General features: G+C 43.2%; 1 protein-coding gene across 2 annotated transcripts in view; it reads left to right on the top strand.

Moving 5' to 3' along the window:
- Positions 1–302: 302 nt before the first annotated feature.
- LOC137891440 (dolichyl-diphosphooligosaccharide--protein glycosyltransferase subunit STT3B) overlaps positions 303–21,241 on the top strand; it is a 60,534-nt gene continuing 39,595 nt past the window's right edge. Inside the window, exon 1 of one of the 2 annotated variants that reach the window (XM_068736036.1) lies at positions 303–895. In XM_068736036.1, coding sequence (XP_068592137.1) covers positions 615–895 — 281 coding nt within the window. In that variant the 5' untranslated portion in view covers positions 303–614. Of the gene's footprint in view, positions 896–5,810; positions 5,930–21,241 lie in introns of those variants that run through there. The other variant, XM_068736037.1, reaches the window with a different exon arrangement.

Below are 21,241 nucleotides of genomic sequence, written 5' to 3'. Positions count from 1 at the left end.
GCTAAACTCCGTCAATATGTTTTCAGTGAAATTCATTGATTTCATTGGCTCGCGCGACTCCAGCGCTCCTGCGCTGTTCGCGTGCCATACGCTCTTTCCGCTGTCCGTCACCCAACGTCTTCGCTTAACAGCGTCTTCGGCGTGTCAGGCGGCTGTTTTGTCATTGGTCGTTCCGGTTATCCGTCAGGGTCGCTCTACCGTGGGATTGGGCCCCTCCCGGAGCCGCGTCCCCCCCTTGGCCGTACCTGTCTCGCTGTGAGAGGCTGACAGCTCTTCCTGCTCCGCGCGCAGCTCCCGCCCCCCATCCAGCTCCCAAGGAAGGAAGGAGTAACTGCTCGAGCCGCATGTGACACTTCCAGTGTGCTGCAAAACCGCGCTGCTATGTGACTTCTCTGGCTTATTTTAGCTGGTTTTGCGGTTGGTGGGAAGTAAGGTTAGAAAGTTTGCAATTACAGCCGGAGTTTTAGGGGGGTTACGGGGGCTAGAAGGGAAGGTGGTGCAAGTGGTTTCGGAAGAGGAGCGTGGCAGCGAAAAAGGTTGGGGGGGGGGTTCTTTCCTGTGTGATACCAGATAGCTCTCTTCGCTCGCCCGCCACGACGGGACTGACGTAGAATATGGCGGAGCATCACCCGGTCTCCGACAACAAACACAAATCCTCGCTGAACTCCGGAGCGTCGTACTCGGGGAACGGACGCAGCAGCACGGCGGTTGTGGCGGAGAGAGGCAGCAACGCCGGGCAAGGAGGAGGAGGTCTGTCCGGCGGCCTGTCGCAGCCGGCTGGGTGGCAGTCCTTGCTCTCTTTCACCATCCTGTTCCTGGCCTGGCTGGCCGGTTTCAGCTCCCGGCTATTTGCTGTCATTCGCTTCGAGAGCATCATTCACGAGTTTGACCCCTGGTGAGTTTGGTCTCCCCCCCACACGCACACACACGCACACACACACACACACACACACACGCGCGCGCGCGCAAGCCTAGCTTTTTTGCGTTTGTCAAGAAATGTTGCTGCAAATGTAGCCTCGGTTGCATTGGTGGGAGGTATCTTTCCAAACATGTCAAGTGAACTGCTTGTCACGCGCCTAAATTCACAAAAAATAAGACGTCTTGCTTATCTTTTGGTTCAAACTTCAAACGGGGACAAATTGGGCTAAAGGTTACTTATTGTGTTTTGTGTATCTGTACCTTTTTCTGACCTGTATGCTGATTGAGAAACACCCCCTGCTAAGGCACTCCTCTTCGGTACCAAGTGACGGCCTGCGTATCTATTGTCGTTCAGTATGAAGTGCAACGTTGTAACAGCCAGTTGGGAAGAAAGGAGGGGGGTGGGGGGTGGGTCACAGCAGAGTAAACGAGGACAATGGTGACAGCCTCATCTGACGCGGATTGAACCCGGAAAAGAAGCAGTCGCGAGCGAAGTCCCTCTGACACAGATGTTCCTCCTTTTGTTTACCTGCGTCGCGTTGTATCGACATACTGGCACTGATTACGGGGTCGTAATGTGGCCTCCTCAGTGACGCAAACGGTCATTATATTGCAACCTATTCTCGCACCCTATTCCTATAACAGAGGTTTAGTGCGCCTTTTGCACAGCGTCCATCATTCTGAAGTTTATTAAACCAGTGTTTATCTCCACATCTGTGCCCCCTTATTCTGTGGGACAATATCCCGTGTTTGGATTCAGTATGGTCTTGAAAGTTTCCATCACCTTGAATACTTGAAGTACACGCTGCTGATTTTTTTTAATTCAAGTGTGTAAAAGGCTTCGGATGTTAGTGCATCCCGGGCTTGCAGCTGACAGTGAGGTTAGCAAGATAAGGTGTGAGGAGGGCCCTGGCCCAAAAAGTCAGATTTTGCACTCATGTTTGTGTTCCCTTCAAATACGTATGATCTGCTCATGCACATCATGCATATGAAAGCTCTCCTCAGTTGAAACAAGCCGGGGGCCGACCCTCTTCATCGTAGCCCCTATTCTCACTTGTGTTTTGATTTCAAAATCTCTCCTAGCACAACTTCTGGCAGATATTGTCCAATCATTTTTTTTTTGTTGCCTTGGCTCAAGCTTGCATTGCATCACTGCAAGCATTTTAATGTTTATTCTGAGACCAAGCAGCGTGGATTAAACTGCCAGCGTCGGTGTCTCGCCTGCTGAATAAAAGAGGGAGGCTTGAAAGTTCTGGCTGGGTGGAGGGTCCTGCGCCTTTCCTCGCGTGTCGCTGTCTGAAAGCTTAACGTGGCATGGCAAGGAGTGAAATTTATTCATATGCCGCTCTCATTGTTCTATCGTTTCTCCCTTTGCTATCAGACTGGCAGCATGATGTAAACTAGTTATGGGGATGGCCAAGGAGACGTGTGTCTGTGTCTCCCCTGCAGGAAATCTGGTGATGCAATATGTGAAAGGTCAGGTAATATCTGGTTGTACATTTATGACGTAAAGTACAACATTTTTCAGGCGGCCGGCCTCGCCTCATCTGTGGAAGAGGAACCCTCTGCTGTGTGTCGGGGAAGTAGCTTGTCTTTGCCCAACAGTTATTAATGTACAACAAGCTGGAGTTTGAACCCGCTGTTTTTCTCGCAGGAAGACATTTGGATACTGCGGAAGGAGTTCTCAGCGGTCACACTGAAGACACCTGGAGGTTGTCGAGCATTCAGGAAGATAAAAGCAGCGGAGTTTACAGCCTTTACCTGACCGCTGTTTGATGACAGTTCCCTCGCGCACTCCTGATGTTGCTGTCATTCTTATCTTTTAAAAGAGGATCGCAAGATCCCCCCCCCCCTCCCTCCGCTACCATGTTTCTTCTCTTTCTAGCCTTCTTCATCTCTGTGATGTTTCCTTTTGATGTGGCTGGTTAATAGTCCTTTTCCTTCAGAAGTGATAGACAGAGCCATTAGATCTGATGGCGAAGGGGATCGGGACTGGTGTCAGGCAGGCGGCCCAGTAGATAGTCATGCTTTGAGCTTGAGCTGTGTGAATCACAAATGCAACATTGCAGATAAAAAATAGAACGTCTTTATTAGTGCTTATGTCTCTGTCTGATGCACTTGCTAGTGAGCCGGACCTCCTTGGGAGCGAGGTCTGGCAGGGAGACGGCCTCTGATCCACCTGTCATCTCACACTCAAAGCTCCAGCTCCACCAATAATGGTTGGAAAGGGAACTTCTATGCAGTTAGCGTCACTCGGTGGCCAGAACTTTTTATGAAGAATGACATATTAAAGCAGGTGTGTGTGTGTGTGTGTGTGTGTGTGTGTGTGTGTGTGTGTGTGTGTGTGTGTGTGTGTGTGTGCGTGTGTGCGTGCGTGCGTGCGTGCGTGCGTGCGTGCGTGCGTGCGCACGCGTGTGTGTTCCAATTAAAGCCAAACCAGTCATCAGCATTGTCATCATTATTGTCTTCACAACTCCGAGGTGATGGCTAGGGCCGATATTTTGTCACTGACCAAAATGTATATTGCATTTGGATATTGAAAACCGTCAAGTACCAAAAACTGGCATTGAATGTCTGGTCAGATTTGTAACTTGTTTACAGTCTTTGAGCAGGTAATTCCTGATTTTACATTGACATTTAAAAAATGTAAGGTGGTGTTTTCTTCAAAGTTCTTACATGGCTGCCTGTGGTGAGACTTGTCACTTAATGACCTTGACAAAGTATTCTGGCAGAACGATTATATTGGCTGTAAATAATTAAGGTGAATGCCGGGGGTAATTTACCAAAAGACCAAAATGAAATGTAAAATGAAGCCGTTTTTTATGGAGCTAAATCCAGGTCAAAAAAATAATTTGAACCTGAAAGTTCAAGTTGTGGTCTTGAACATTGAAAAATACACCAATGTATTCAAAATAAAAAATAAGTGAATGAAAAGTTTTTTTGGATTGAATATAATTTTGATTCAGTTCTGGAATTTTTTTGAATACATTTATTTTTTAAATTTTTCACTTTCATATATATTTTGATATTTGAGGTCTTGTATTTTTCAGTTTCAGATTTTCAGATTACATTTTTTGTTTTCGGTTTCAAATCCTTTTTTCATTTTCAGATCGTTTTTTTCAGTTCAGACTTTTGATCCTGATCTAGCGTGGGGGCGTGGCTTCAACTGAGAGGGGGGTGTCATCATGAGTGACAGCATCACAAAGGAGGCTGAGGACCTTCCTCAACAACGTTGCCTTCAGGTAACGTGGGCACCTCGAGAATTATGACTGAACACTTTCTATACAACATATTCACACCAGCTATCCTGAAGGAAATTTCGGGGGGAACCAGCTACTGGTTCGATTAGTCTTTCGTCCCTATACCCAGGTCGGACGACCGATTTGCATTTCATTCACTTATTTTTATTTTGAATACATTGCTGTATTTTTCAATGTTCTAGACCACAACTTGAACTTTCAGGTTCAAATTATTTTTTCAAATGATCAAAACTTTTGACCTGGATTTAGCTCCATAGTTTTCTGCTTAGTGTGCTTTTTGAAAATTGGTGTTGGTGCTCTGTCAAAGCTCATTTGTGAGTAAAACAAAAAACTTCACTCTGATTGATATTTTAGACCTATGTGTCAGATAGAGCTGCAACGTTTAGTAGACTTATCGATTAGTCGATTTGACAGAATTTTAATCGCCAGCTATTTTGATAATCGATTCGGCTTTAAAGTAATTTTTCCTGCAAAAAGGGCAGAAAATGCTATTTTCAGCCTTTCAAATATGGAGGTTTCATATTATATTAAACTGAACATGCCAGAATATTATAATACCATTGTCAGACTTGGGGTATTGTGCAGGCATTGCCCATTTTTTGTCAATGGAGCCTGGAAAAAGTCCCATTTTATTCATTATTTTGGTTGTGTGGTTTTGTTTTGTTTAGGATATTTCAATGTTTTTTTCCATTCCAACTCCAATGTCTCACTATTCTTCTTCAGGATTAATAGTTCATTTCTCTTTGAAAGGCTGTAGTTGATTTTTTATACTGTTATGTCATCATTATGTCAGTGGCATGAATTTATCTTGGTTGTATTAGATGTCTAGGACAATAAACCAACACAATTTGTGGTTGTTAGGAATAATCAAACCCCAACCATGGTTACAACAGTATTATTCAAACATTTATATACCCAGACATTCTGAAATCACCGGTTGGCTTTGTGACTGATTTGCCCTAAAACAAATGTCGATGGTTGATGGCAGCAAAGTGAACTGAGAAGGACCTTGTGAAAGCAGACAGGGTGACGGATCCTGTCTAATGTGAGGACGCTGTTCTCTTTGTTCTCACATGCACAAATGAAAGATAACGGGAAGCGGCCCCGTTGTTTGAGGATGGAGTTGATGATGTGTGCGCCGCCGTTATCGTGCAGAATGGGGGGGGGGGGGCCCGGGGCTGCGTTACCGCTGTACACGTGTCTGAGACGATCTAGTCGTTCCTCTGTATTTTCTTGAGAGGAAAAAGGTGCCTTTTTTGAAGGTTTTGAAATAAAGGGGAGGGAGGAGAAATGAAAAGTCCTGCTTGAACCAGAATAGGGAAGTAGATCCTCCATTTAGCCCTGTTGGCTTCATTTTCACCGACTGCCTCCTCAGATCCGATTCTTTTTCTCGCTCATTTCTGCTTAATCATCTCAATCCTTTCACTGCTGCTTGTGTTAAATGATGGGGTGAGTGAGTCAGTTCTTATTTTCTTTCCTTTTTTTTATTTTTGGCTATAGATGACGGTTAAAATAAAACAACAAGCTGGATCCAGGTCAGCAGTGCAATGCAAGGCTGCAAGTGCGCTCAGGCTGCCTCTCCATTAGGGTGTCTTCAGCGATGCACTGTGTTGGGGTCGTGACAGTTTGTGCCCGTGGCCCGGCTCTGTTGACAGACCACCTGAAACCCGATCCTCATGCCAAAAAATCCACTATGCCGAACGCAGGTGCTTTTCACCGGTCAAGGGGAGCAAATGTTCTGCCGGCAAAAGGTGAGATGAAGGGGTCAGATAGACCGGGAGGCCGTGACCATGTGCAGTTTGGACTCCAGACTGCTGCCATTTTCCTAATTGTTTGCTGATGATGATATTCTTCAGTCCTATTGAACAGCCCTGCAATAAATCTGTCTATATGAAGCTTCAAATGTCGAGCTGTTGACACCAGCACTGGGCCTGCTGCTGCGTTACTGCAGTAATATGACTCCTACCTCACAGCGGAGCTCATTACCGTCACCACTGCTACTGCTGCTGGTTATTCTTGCTCTCAGCAAGAATATTCTTGCTTGCCTTTAACATGTGGGAACGATACACATCGTATTCATAGAAACATGTTATAATACAACATATTTGTGGTGTTATTCTGAGCAAACGCAGGACTTTAATGTCTGTTCAGTCGACTCATCTCATGGTACATTTGGCAACAGAAGTTAGTGGTATTGTGTTCGAAATCGAAAAGTTTTTCTAATCGTTTTCAACTTTCAATACACAGGGTTCCTGTGGATCTAAAGCAGACATGTTAAACTCGGGGCCATATCCGGCCCGCGGCGTCATTTTATGTGGCCCGCGAATCTGCCAGCAAAAAAAACCTTCTTTTTTTTTCTTTTTTTAAAAAAAAAAAAATTAAAAAAACACCCCTGATCTGAAGTTATTGAATTCATTAATCAGGAAATAAGGGCTCACTTGGCATTAAATCGATCTTATAAATGCTTAAACATCTATTTTCTAAATCATTTACTGAATGCCTCTCGCAATGACTTCACACGGATCAGGATAGAGGCACTCATTTTGTTAGCGGTCTTGATGCTCAGAGCAGATCTGATGTCTGCTAGCTAGCGACGTCAGGGGGAAGCGCAAAATCAACGATAATCGGCCACTCAAGCAAGGTGTGATTCTTTTCTGATGAGTCATTAATAACTCCTTGACAACAGGTCCATGCAATCCAACGGTGCTGTGATTCAAAGTCGGCACGATAATTGATGTTTTTTTCCCTACATTTTTAGTTATTGTAAAATTGCTCTGAAATTTAATTCCAAGTGGCAATTAAAAAAAAGTCTTAAGAAGTCTTAAATCTAACTCCTTCAGATGTAGGAAACTTGAATTCACCACTGAAAACTTGTCTGAAATGTACCGTTAAGTTGAGTCAACAGTTCTGTGACACAGTGTCAACAAAAACAGAACAATATTGGTTTTACAAACCTCCGACCCGCCGCATTACTGGCAGCATATCCTGAGCCGTGTTTTCCACACCAAAAGTCTGTCTACTGTAAACTGCAGTGAAGACCTTATTTTGTCAGCTAAACCTCTACATTGAGATTGAAGTTTGATTAAATTACGAGACAGAAGGCTTTTCATTTTTCTGGAGTGTACAACATTTTTATATAAAGTTATGCTTCTGGATTATATTTGATCAACAACACTCAGTGATCTGTATACCTTGCTCGTAACTGAGTGTGGCCTTCCTGTATCCTTTGAAAGATCCTTTGTTATTGGCACAGTGTTTGGTGTCCCACTGGACCCAGTGTATGAGTGATCTCTTGAAAGTCCAAAAACAATGTACGGTAACAATGAAAAGGCTGTTGTGGGACAGCGAGTAGCGAGATGTTCACCTCACACACCCTTTCGATTTGAACAGAGATAAATGGCATTCTCTTCATATCTTTATGTTTTTATCAGCAGTGTTTCCCCTGTATATTGTACAGGCCTGGCTGCCGTGACAAAGAAAATAAAGTTTTTTCTTAAATGCCAAAAATAATCCTCAATTTCGACTCCAGTGCAGCCCCTATATTCATCCGGAATTCCATGAAGTGCCTATGGTTATTTCACATATCATTAATAATAACAGAAGGACTGTCGAGTGTCTGTTATCTGAACTGCTAAAGTCAGTTGAACAAGTGAAGTGAAAATAACGTTGTCGGGTAGCCTCGGTAGTGAGCGATACTAACGAGGGCTGAACGACTTAGAAAAAATATTTGCAATTATTGTTGCTTGGTATACCGATGTTAGAAAGGTATCTCAATACCATTTCAAAATAGTATGATACCCCATTTTATTAATAGCAGTACTTTTAAGAATGAGTGATTTAATAACAAAGTAATGATGATACATGCTGACGGATTCAGTCTTTTTGTGTTTTAAGCTGAGCTGAGACCAGAGAATATCGGGTCAAAACCAGGCTGCAACCTCCGGTTCTGCCGAGTGAAGCCAATGTGGAAGTGTCTTAAAACTAGCATTCTCTCTGCTGACCAGCAGGGGGCGACTCGTCCAGTTGCAAAAAGAAGTCTGATTGTATAGAAGTCTATGAGAAAATTGCTCTACTTCTCACTTGATTTATTACCTCAGTAAACATTGTAAACACGAGTTTATGGTCTCAATCTCTAGTTTCAAGTCTTCTTCAATACAGCATGATGTTCATTTAGTAAATGATGGTCCATTTAGAGTCAAAAAGACCATAAAGCAGAGTATGGCTTTACTATGATTGACAGGTAGCTGCTGCAACCAGAGACGTATACGGCGTCTCTACGTCACTCCTCCTCATTCCAAATATGGTAACTTCAGTTCATTGGTTGCAATGAACTGGCCGTAATCCAAGATGGCGAACTCAAGGCTTCAAAACATCAGTCCACAAACCAATGAGTGACGTCACGATGACTACGTCCACTTCTTATATGCGCAGTCTCCAGTCAAAACAGGCCGGTGATGTGTTTTGCCCTCATTGTGACATGAAGTTTGCAATGTAGCTCTGGTGCGTTGTTTTGTGGAGTGAGTGCAGCGCCATACTCAGTTAAAAAATAAAAAAGGCCTTTTAATACCTACATTGCTTGTCACCAACTGGTCATATGGTCCACTTACGAGGCGAGTTGGCCTTTTGCGCTCTGATTAATTTGGTAAAAATATGCATCCATAATTCTTTGTTTGAATGAAAACAATTTTTGGCATTTACTCCTGCTGTTCTTCACCACTGGTTTTGGAGGAAGGAAATAATTGCAGTCACAGGCTGGCCTTCTTTAAAAGAGAGGTATTTTCTTTTCAAACGGCTGTGTGGCACATCTGATTCATGCCGATGTGAAGAGTGGTTCATGTGCAATTTGGAAAAGTGATTGATGTTGATTGCAGAGCTGCCCATTTGTACCTATAAACTCTAATCAAGCAGACGCTGGAAGCTTCAGGAAGCTGGCAGGTAGCCATTACTTTCAACATCACCACCTCTCTTTGTCACAGTAAAACAACTTCTACTGTGGCTGCTGTCACAGCACCGTTGGGTTGCATGGACCTGTTGTCAAGGTGTTATTATCAGAAAAGAGTTATTAATAATTTTTCTGAACGTTGAAGCTCACAGTAATTTGTTTTTCCCCAGGGAATCCTTCCCACCGCATAAATGTGGAAGATCCCCTTTATTCAGCTTGCATAACACAAGTTCTAGTTTTTCATTACGCAACATCCAGAATGGGGATGAGTCATTTTAAGCTTCATTCAGATGGGCAGGGTGAAATAGCCCGAAAGATTTAACCACACCGTTTAATTCATGTAAGCTTGGTTTTATGAGGGGGAAGATGACAGGAAGTGCTTCTCTTTATGTCCAACCGGGTCACATTTAGGCCTCAATGGCATTAAGGTAAAATGTCCTTAATTTGGAAATATTTTAGAGTGACATTCTTTCTTCTTCTTTCTGTTAATATCTCACTCCACCAGTCAAACTGTAAGATAGCTGTCAGAGGAAGTAGATTATCACAGTTGATCAGGTTGTGTATCTGTGTGGGCTGCTGCCGGAGCTGTGTGCTCCGCTTTATCACACACTGTTGTAAGCCAGTTCCTCTTCCACCATTGCTTTTTGATCTGCAGCCACCACCATGGCTACTTCTTCAAAATACCAGTATTGTATAAGCATACTACTGACAGACTGATGATGACACAGCCATGCAGTAAACCGTTGCATTCATTTCGGACATCGGCTGCTTTTGTTTTATTGGTTCATGTCACCGGGGTGTTATTTGATAGACTTTACCTTTTTATAACGTGTTTATTGTTTCGTTTCAAACTCTTGGAATAGCAGGTGGTTTTATCATATCAGAGAGACATTCTAGTCAATTTATTTAACTGGTTAACCAACGGAAAGTTTACAGACATGTACATTTTGAAATAACACAATGAATCGGCAAAGAGCTCCAGAACAAAGAGGCTCTGTGCAGTTTTTTTATCATTCATCCTCTGAGGATCCCCTCTCCACACTTTAACGCAGTTAGATTCTCTGCCTGCACTGTACTCCAAAACTCCAGCTTTGACACACACACACACACACACACACACACACACACACACACACACACACACACACACACACACACACACACGAAGGCCAGTGAACTTGTTTACCATTCACCCCAGCACTCTCACCTCTTTGAGCTCCGTACTCCTCCTGCTCTGCTGTCTCCCCCCCCCCCCCCAGCAGCTAATAGGCTCTCAGGGAATTGGCTCAGAGTGAGGAGGTGTTTCGGTCCGACCATGCTGAGCATCAAAGAGACTACGGAAGTAGCTGCTTCTTCAGGAAACACTCTGAGTTTTGGCAACCTTCATAACCTTGTAAAACAGAGCAAGTAATGGCTTTCAGCCGCTTGACCTTAGTGTGGTACATTCCAAATGGTGGTGTGGTACATTCTTTTTAACAAAGGAATTTTAAAATGTAAATGACAGTTGTATTGGTATCAGTACTTGCCTGGTATTGGCACATAACTTGTGTTGGGGTATTGGAATTGACACTGGGAGAGAAAAAACTATAACCGGTGGTTTTCTTTGTATGCTGTATTCCCTCCAGTTGGTGTGTGTTCACGGGTCCACTGCGTCAATTTGGTCCTACATTTTTACTTTCTTTTTTTTTGTCAGACGCTGTCAGATTTTCTGATGCAGGCTGTCTTTGGACACGCTGAAAATGTCTGTTTGAATGTCTCAGCATTTGTACTACTGTCTTGTGGATGAGGCGGTTTTGATTTTAACAAGCTATTATTTGACTTTTTTCATGATATCTGATGGAGTAAACACACCAGGAGGCGTGGCATTTATCTCCATTTGGCATCTCTGAGGAGAAAAGACTTTCTCGCTGGGGTTGGGCTTTTTTCAGCTCTTGCCAATACTTAAGATGATTTGAATATGAAGCTTATAATTTAGTGAATGGGCACTCTAACGACTTCTTCTTTTTTCTCTGCTTTGATTCCCACTGTGCTTTGAGCTGTTACTTCTGGCAGCGTGCCTCCGTGCCGCTAACACATTAGCTTATGCAGTCTTTTCTAATCACATTATAGGGACGCTGACTAGATGCTCTGCTTTCCTTGCACATTCTCTCTTTATGTAAACATCATAGACACATATGGATGCATGTTTCATTATTATCATGACAGGCCAAGGGGGGGCGTATTTTGTAAGATGATACACATTTATTAGCAGTTTTCTGTGTGTATTCGACTGATTCAGGCAATGCTGGAAATCAATTAGCAGGACTGTTGTATGGAAATATAGAATGTGCCTGATTTTTACTTTGATTTGGGCTAATTCTGCAAATTAAATACTTGATAAATCAAACACTATTTTATGACTATTTGATCTGAAGTAGTTTTCCTCAGAAACAACAAACAATCAATATCGCAATATAAAAATGAATGCTCACAAGTGCTTAATGCCATTGCAGGAAAAAGCCGCCCTATGAGGACTGCAACAATGAATCTTTCAAAAAGGTTGAATATACTTATAAACCCAATGTCACATGGGCTTTTTTTAAATGATGATCATTGATAATGATTTTAATGAGGAGGATGGCACTAAAAACTAGTACAGAGAAGCTTCACTGTGATCATGGTTAAACAAAGACATTTGCATTGAACTTGATGAGGGGTTTTACTGCAAATGATATGCTGTATGTACGTTTTTATTAACCTCTAATTTTCAGACTTTTTTTTTTAAACAAGCATCCGTTTGTTTGTTTTTTGTCCTCTTTTCTAACGTCGTCCTTTCTGCTGAAGGCACCGTCACCTGTTTTCCACTGCCCACATTTGCCCCGTGTGTCTTAGGCCCCTCTTGTTCGGTGAAGAGAAGCTGACAAGCTCACTTCCAGCTCTTCACTGCCAGGCAGGAAATCAGACCGCGTGTCTGCTTTAGCTCAGAACACTTCCGACTGCACCAGTTTACAGAAAATGTCATTGAAGAAAGTCACCTGCGACCATTTTGGTCCGTGTTCCATCTGTTAGGGATCAAATGAATGTTGTTAATTCTAAGTATTAAGTGTTATTGAAAGTAGTAAACGGATGCAGCCTGGCTGCTCACCCTTTCCTCCTCTGTGCCTCTAAAGGAGTCACTACTCTACCTGTTATATGCATAAATCAGAGATAAGTTCAGATTTTATCATAATAATACACTGAAAAAAATGTGTTGGATTTACTTAATTTTCTTTAGGTAAGTAGTTGCACGAAATAAATGTATCTAAATCCAGATATATATTTTAAGTTGACTTTAATTTATATTCAGAATTTTACCTCAAGTATTTTGAGTTTCACAGTATGTTCCTTGCTGTCTGAGAGCATCTTAAACACCATTTACTAACTTCATTTCACATTTAGCTTTGTCTAATTCTGCCATACTGAGAATATTTGAAAACAGGAGCTTCTAACAGAAATCCACCAGAGTGAAAAAAAATCCCCGCCTTTTGGAATTTGAATATCTAGCATGTCTGCCCATGCGCAGACAGGAAAGCGTGTGGAAATTAAATCGTACTTATTTTCAGTGTATATGTCTAGGCTTTCCTTTCGTCCCACTGCCCTGCTGTCACAGGGACGCTTCGCTCGGCTAAAGTCTTGCACATTCACACATGTAAGGAGCCAATCAGAAACACGCTTGTGTGGGGCTCAGAAATCTGCTCTGTCATTAGAAATCGAGCTGGATCCCTCACCCGGATCATGGAAACTAGATTTCTGGACATTTTAATATATTTAACTCCATACAAAAATATGGATGATACAGATGTGATGTGAAGATTCAGTCAATTAAGAACGCCCAACTTAAAAGGCAGCCACAAGTATCCTAATATTTCTTAGATGTACACATGCATATACATATGTATACCTCCACTTGCTGTCCACTAGTACCCTGTACCCTCTCTAAGATGTAAGATGTCAGATGGCTAGGTTTGCTTATGTACCCTGGCGATCATATTTTCAGCTGTCTCTGTCATAAGTATAAGCCACTCTGTAATCTCTGGTCTATGTGAGCTCTTCCCGTTGCGTAGATTAAGCCTGGCTGCTACAATAAAACCTGTTACTCCCAGTCCAGACTCCGCTTTAGTAAGGCCTGGTGGCCTAACAGAGTTGTGGGGATTCTGGTAGAGCTTGTTTGAGCCCAAATTCAAGGTTTTTAAGCACCACCTTTCCAAGTAGACCCGTAGAGCGTGGAGAAATGTTACATTTCCAACATGTATTGTCCTGGGTTTAAGCCGATTTTAAACAGTTTAAGGGGTGTAAAATATGTACGAAATCATAATGGACAAACTTATTTCTCGCATCCGTTGTAATCCAAACCACATTTGAGATTACATCCTGCTCTCGCTATCCTAATCCCCAGCCTTATCTCACCACAAAGATCCTTTTGCCGTATTAATCTCAGGCCTTCACATGTTCTAGTTTGAATATTCAACATTGTCCCCATAACATCTTGAGGTGGAGTGTCAAGTATGAAGAGAATTTAGAAACTCTAGAACCCTTATTCTCTTCTTCCTCTTCAGTGCATAGACAGAGCCAACGCTTTTTGTGCTGTGGTTTGGGGAAAAGTCCCAGCTGGTGTGGTTACTTTACATCATCATCTTACATCACTTATGATTCCATGGTAGTGGGTTTTTAATGAGCACTGTGTACACTGCTGTAGTCACAACAGACAATTCTCAGAGTGATAATGAAATAGCCATGACAAAGAGAGTGACAAGGCAGATTAAGTCAACTTAAAACGTAACAGAAAAGCAAAGTGTGGTCAGTGCTGCAGTAGAAAACTACAGATGATTTCTCTTCCCCGCCCCTCTACTGTGCTTCCTTGATAATACCCCCCACTGTTCCTCTCTTAAGATCCGCATGAACGAGCAATTAAAGGAATTGACTACACAGCACACCTCCCATCAAAGAAATGTTGTTACCCTGATTAAATGTACAAACAAAGCGAGAAATTATCATAATGGCATTGCCATCTTTCCACATCTGATTAATGTTTTAATGCGACAACAGAGTCTCTGCGGCTGTCACTGATAAATATTCATCAGGATTGCATATTCTTTGTCCCAGTTTGATAACCGACAAAAAAAGGCAAAGGAGCTTGTTTGACTAGTGTTACCTCGCATTACAGTTTGCTGCGCAAGACAGTAATGACATGGGAGAATTTTTTATTGAAAAATATAATTTTGCCTTTCTACTTAACTCCTCAACCTCAGTCTGAGAAAATGAATCCAATGCTGGAGTGCCTTAAATGTGCCCTCTTTTGAATGGCCAGCAGGGGGCGACTCCTTTGATTGTATATAGGTCTATGAGAAAATGACTCTACTTCTCACTTGAATTATTACCTCGGTCAACTATGTTTATGGTCTCAATCTCTAGTTTCAAGTCTTCTTCAATACAGCATGATGTTCATTTGGTAAATTATGGTCCATTTAGAGTCAAATAGACCATAAAGCAGAGTATGCATTAAGGCGGGCCTACTGTGATTGACAGGTCACTACCACGGCGTTGACCGGTCTGGGAGTTGTCCATGTTCTCGTCTTAAAGCTTTAACTTGGTGTGATGTAAGTTCATGAAAGTTAATTGTAATATTTTGGTCGCATAAAATGTTGACGTTCGGTTGTACTTCAGCTCCAAAAAAACAAGATGGTGACGGCCAAAATGCCTGAACTCGTGGCTTCAAAACTGCTCTCCACAAACCTATTACTGACGTCACAGCAACTATGTCCACTTCATTTCATGATTTTCTGGTGGTATTGCAGAAGACACAGCAGTCACAGAACGACAGTCCTCCGGGCCAAGGGCGTGGTGATGTGAAAGGAAATGGACTCATCACTCAGTGGAAAATATCAAAGGCTCAAAGCAGAGCAAAATATTTGACAAACACATTCTGGACATGGACTCGATTTTGTGTATCGCAAAATGGCCAGTGCGATTTATTTTTCAGTCCATAGACTTCACTCATTTTTCCTCCTTCCTATGTTCTTCCCTCCCTCCCTTCATCTCCCCGTTTTTCGTATTTCTCCCTGGTCTTCGCTGTGTCTCTTTACCTGTGTATTTCTGTGTGCTCCTTTTCTCTCAGTTTTTCTCGTGTTTTCCGATACAATACTTGGTAGGTGACTGGCTGAACCATCTGTCAATCTAGCTCTTATCTGAAGCAGTTCAGGAGAAGAGCGAAGAAAGTTGTTATTTGCTCTTCTTTCAATGAAAAAATACTCTCCAGTTCTGCGATAATGGATGCTATTGCAGCTATGCTAACCTCTTTAGGGGCTCTGTTGTTTAGAACAAACATCTTTGACGATCCCTGTCCACAGAGCAGTTTAGCAGCTTTTTAAAACCCAAATGGAAAGTGTCTCATCGAGCCCCTCCGTTCGATGGCGGAGCTTCGTCAAGAGCCGGCTGCGAACAGCCCGAGAGCCAAATGACAAATAGGACAGGCTCGCCCCAGAAGCCAGACTCAAGGAAACATATTGCCTCCTTCATCATTCGGGCAGCCTCCCACCATAGATGGAGCCTGTGACCTCTAATTTAAGAAACAAAGCTCCAGGCCTCACAATGACTGTAAATGCTCTACTTAGCTCCTCATGTATTTGCATAGTTTTTTTTCCACAGTCAGACCCAGTGTGGCCACATCGACCTACATGTTCCATATTGGGAACGGTTATGCTTTGCTCTGCACTCTGATGACTCCATTAGTTTCACTGGCTGGCCTTTTGCATGAGGACACATACGGCAGCAACCATTTCCCCCGCTATAGCTCTCAGGAGATAAGAGAGAGGATGAGCGGCCGGCTCGTCCTGCAAGATGCTAATGGTCAAAGAGAAGGCATGTCAGTGATAGTCACATCAGTAATACGGTAAACAAGCAGGCCATGGTTTCCTTGTCTGCACCGCGCGCACGCACGCACGCACGCACGCACGCACGCTCATGATTTTCTGGTGGTACTGCAGAAGACACAGCAGTCACAGAACGTCAGTCCTCCGGGCCAAGGGCGTGGTGATGTGAAAGGAAATATCACTCAGAGGAAAATATCAAAGGCTCAAAGCAGAACAGAATATTTGACAAACACATTCTGGACATGGACTCAATTTTGTGGATCGCAAAATGGCCAGTGCGATTTATTTAGTAAAATTTGTGGATGTCTTGATGACATTTAGTATGAAAACACTGTTTAGTGTTACACAACGTGGGGAAATCATTTCAGAGAAGGGCTTTACGACCATGTTGCCTCAGAGTAAACCTTAAAGAGTGACTTGACAACCCCTTTAACATATTGTTTTTGCTGTGGTTTAACTTTTCAATATTCGTATTGAACCGTTCGGTACGGGGCTCACGGTTCGGTACGCATTACGAACCGAACAAATACGTTTGAATAATATTAAATTGCTTTTGAAAAATAAAATATAGCTGAAATTTGTGGAACCACTGGGCTCAAACATGGTAACCCACCCGACGTAACGTCGCTGATTCGCTACGGTCTTATCACGTGACCGTTCCCGGATGTTCACAAACAACAACAGTCTTGATTACCGATCGACTACCAGGTTAATTCAATATGAACAACTGATTACAGGTGTTGTTGACCGTGTTGTCTTTACTAGCAGCTGTTGTTCAGTTAAAGTAAAGTGTGTGTGTGTGTGTGTGTGTGTGTGTGTGTGTGTGTGTGTGTGTGTCACAAGATGTGAGCGGAAGAGATGCCAGGAGAGAGAGCGGAGTCGAGGCGTTTAACAAAATGAGACATGCTCCCCATTGGAGTCGTCGTTTTAAAGCAACGTCAATTAAATAGGACATCATCAGCTGTCCATCGTCACGCCTCTTTTATACGGCACTTGTGCTGAAAGGACTTCCACAATACATACACCTTTTACATCATCCCTTATAGCTCCTCTGGCAGGCCTCGCTCCTCGAGATGCTTTTCAGGAATTGGGACGTCCTTAATGGACGGAGCGCTGAGATCGATTTCTAGGTCACAAGCCGGAGGATCAAGGAGGCACAAAATGGGGAAATGAGAAGAGCCCCCAATGACATCACTGTTTCCAATCACACCAAGAGGCACCAAGAGGCTACGTAACGCGTTGCCAGCAAAACCGTTGTTTTCCTATGGTACCCCAACATGACACGGCAAGTTACTCCTAAATGTTCCTTAAGACTTTCTTAAAGTCAAAGGAATTTTGTCGGATGCAATCAAGTATTGCTTGTGTACCCATGCGGTGTACTAAGCGCTTAATAACCCCCCTCTGACATGCAGGGTGAGTAATGGCACCGAGCCACTGGCTAAATGGAGGTCAATCTTTTTGTCGTGGCCGGTCAGTTTGTCTCCTCCGTCGGCCACCGTGGCAAGTAATTGGCCGTCAGCGGAAGATTTCATTCATCACGAGACTCTGTTTTCACTTTGAACTCTTGAGAAGTGCCAGACACCGTGGGCAGAAGTCAGCGTTCTGCCCTGCAGCTACAACACTGAAGGAATAGGGAACTTTTAAGAGGGAGCCACTGTGTGCACAGTCCCGATACAGAGACCTGGGCTTTCGATAGCGTCCGATAGCGAGGAGCGATCTGTTACCGCTGTTTAATTGATAAGCTGCATGCCTCACTGTGTGAAAGTGACTGGGATCATTCTTTTATTATGCTGCATGCAGCAGCTCTGGGAGAGGCTGGGAGAGGTAGCTTGTAACAAGTAACGATGAGGGCAAATGAGGGAAAAAAAAATCATGTAAAGCTCTACATAGATGTAACCATTTACCAACATGAGTTACAAGAGCCAAACGCCAGAAAGGGAGGTGGGCTGGTAGACCTGCATGCTCATTGAGTGGTCAGTTAGCTTATTTTTGTTCTTTTTTCCCCCAAAATAAAGTTTGCAGAGCCGGTCCGCCTCGCCTCCCTGCGATTCGCTCCCGAGGCACTCAGACGTGTCGAGCAGCTGGTCGGAGCAAGCAAAGCATCTCCTCATTAAATATTCATCATGACTGCATCGGGCTGAGACAAGTGTTGTTGTTAGGCTGTTAGTGCTTCTGACTGACCAACCAGCGCCGCCGAAGACGAGCCCAAACCAAACCATGTGAACTCTGCCTTTTTATCAAAGCATAGTAATTACCTAAATGTCACTTCCAAAATGTAGATTTTTTTTTTTTATTCCTAAAAAACTGTTGTGTTTGAGTTCGGCTTTCTTTCTGTACTGTGCATCCCTTGGCTTAAATTGTCAAAGGTCAAACATTTTTAGAGTTAATACAGTGCAGAATAGCTGCTTCAAATCCTGGCTACACCATCGTCCCTCTCAGATTGCTGCTTCAGGACCTTTTTTTTCTTCTTTGACGACTTGCCACAAAACTCCAGAAAGACACGTTTCCTTAATACATATTTGATAACATCGCGCCTCTCCAGTCCAGGTCTCCAAGCTAACCAGCCTGTGAGGGAAGGGAAGCACTTCCGGAATGCCCTTTTAACTGTTTGTTTTCCCAATAACTTTATCTCCATATCGATTTTCAAGAAAATATCCTTCCCAGGTCTGTCAATGTAAAGCAATGCAATGTCTCTGTAGAGCAACAGAGGCAGCCCCGCACGCTGTGATCTTAGAAAGTGAAGAACGCACATATTGTTTGGAGAGCAGCCAAACAAGGGGGACCCTACTGCTCCCTCGGGCTGCAGGCCTCAGCTCCTGGTCGGGTTTTGGATCCACAGCAGTTCATCATTGATTTTCTTTTTATCCACTGACCTTTGTTCTATCAGTTACCTCAGGTATTTGAAAGTCGGCTTGTAATGAAAACAGGTTTTCAAATACGGGACAGATTTTGACATTTTAGCATACATAGGGAACAGTTTCATTTAGGGCTGCAGCTGATGATCAGCAAAAAAAAAGTTAATGTTCAGTCGGTCAGTTAATGTTGAAAATAATCATTAAATGTGCTCAGTTGACTTTACATTCACATAACACTGAATTGTTACTTAATTACAGCTACAGGTTGAACTTTGCATTGATTTCCCTAATTCAGATCTCCTTCTCAAAGCTAATGTCAGTTTAATATTTTTTGTGATGGTATTGAATTTAATGAGTGCATCAAATTTGAATTGGTCAGTGATAACTTTGAGATTTATCATCAAACTCTCAAAAGCTCTCTAAAAAGTGCCATTTTCAGCGCTGGATCAACCGCAGTATGTCAGGACCAGCTTTGTTTTGGAGTTCCTCTGCCCCCTAGTGGCCAGACATTGATCAGTGGCGCTTTAAGTTGTGAGCTGTCATCAGAATCCTTAGAAACCCTTCTGTACGTCAGAGTCGGGTCCATTTCCGTTTTTTTGCTGGTCCGGTTTACAAGCTTAAATGTTGTAATGGCGCTAAATCCAACTCTCATTAGTAATAAGCATGTGGCGGCGGGGCGTGTGTGGGCTCAGCTGCAGAGGAGACAGAGTGGGGGAGTGGTTCAGGGAACGGGGCCGGGAAGAGACTTAATTAGGCCCAGCTGAAACGCATCCTGATTTTGGCCTCACTGTGTTGCATTTAAACCCTACTAGTGACGGAGGCGCGAGAGGGCTCTGAGAGAGACACAGACTGGTTGTGGCACAAGCAGGACGGTGGAACACACCAAACTCCTGCGGCGTGTGCTCGGGGTCAAGGCAGGAGAACACATGGCCAGGGCCAGTCTGTTAATATATAACAATAAAGAACGTTTGTGAACGCCTTTCCGAGTCTGACAACATCATTGTGCTCCCAAGACCCACCGGGGTAGCAAGGTAGAGCTATGACAAATTGATAAACATAATGTTATGTTTGTTTAGAAAAGGTGTAACGTAGGCACACATGTCATGACCACGCCCATTTTCTGGTCCGGTCCGGTGCTAAATATAAAAATCGGTTTGATAATGTTTACACTCCATGTCCCTACTGGACATCATGCAGATACTAACTCGTGACTCTCACTTCAAAACCAGACCGCACTCGGAGCTTCTCTACGAGACTACTACCTGATATGAAATTTAACAAAGCCACTCGGGCTGGAACGGCGAACAAGATAAGGAATCAGATTAACATGACAAGATGAGAAGAACAGTGACCACATTTTTTCTTTTTTTTTCTTTTGGTGCTCTTCTGCTTCTCATCAGTTTCTGAATTGGACTTGAAGAGCAGAGAATCAGACCATGAAATAGGCTACTAACTCGAATGCCTTTAAAAAAAAAAAAAAAAAAAAAAGAAGCTTTTTTGAGGTGTTCTTGGTTATAGCAACAAACAAAAAAAAGAGAGGACCCTTTGGAAACACACAGCTGGTAGCTCTAACAAAAATAAACATTCACTTTCTTCACGGTGAGCCTTTTATCACTGATGGTTCTACTTTTCTGGCTCCCCAGATATCTAAAGCCATTTTTCATTAGAGCTGACCCTGGGGTAAAATAAGATAAAATAAAAACCTGCTTGTTTCTGGCCGCTTGTATGACCACGTGTAATGAAGTATCCCTTCCCTTTTGTCCCTTGCTGGTACTTTGTTCCCTCGCCCGTTGTGGGTGATTTAGAGAATGAATGAGGGTCACCACTGTCCACGGTAATTTTCACAATTACAATCTTGTCCGCTGTCTCCTCGGTGCAAACTGAGCACTGATCTGATTTATTTGACATATCGAAAGCAAGGGGAACGTTGTGGGTGAGTCGAGCACTTGTTGGTTCGTACCTATACTCGCCCTCGGGTGTTTTGTTTTTTGTTTTTTTTAGTCAGCCAGTCAGACTCCGGTGCTGTCATCCTCATTGTGTCTCCTCTCCTGCCAATCGGATTTGGCTCCCTTTCCCATGTCACAGCAGGCTAATTATAATGTACCGACCCTCCATCTGAGTATCTCTGCCGACGGCTTGAGAACTACCTTTGCAAAGGTGCGCCGTATTTTGTGGCAAGCCAATCGGAGCGGACTGGGCTTTGTGGTACGGGAGTCTTAAAGAGACGGGCGCTAAAACGGAGCGTTTGAGACAGACGGAGAATACAGATATATTCAGACAGACAGTGTGAGAAAGTAGAAACCCAAAGTACAATTATGAACTTTAAAATGAGCCTATGTCCCCTTTAACTTCTTTCAGCACTAATTATTTTAACTTTTT

This window comes from Cebidichthys violaceus, unplaced genomic scaffold (assembly GCF_023349555.1).
Source record: "Cebidichthys violaceus isolate CVI_PGR_0920_01 unplaced genomic scaffold, fCebVio1.0.p SCAF_7, whole genome shotgun sequence".
Taxonomy (NCBI): domain Eukaryota; kingdom Metazoa; phylum Chordata; class Actinopteri; order Perciformes; family Stichaeidae; genus Cebidichthys; species Cebidichthys violaceus.
This window is presented reverse-complemented; position numbering and strand designations above follow the sequence as displayed.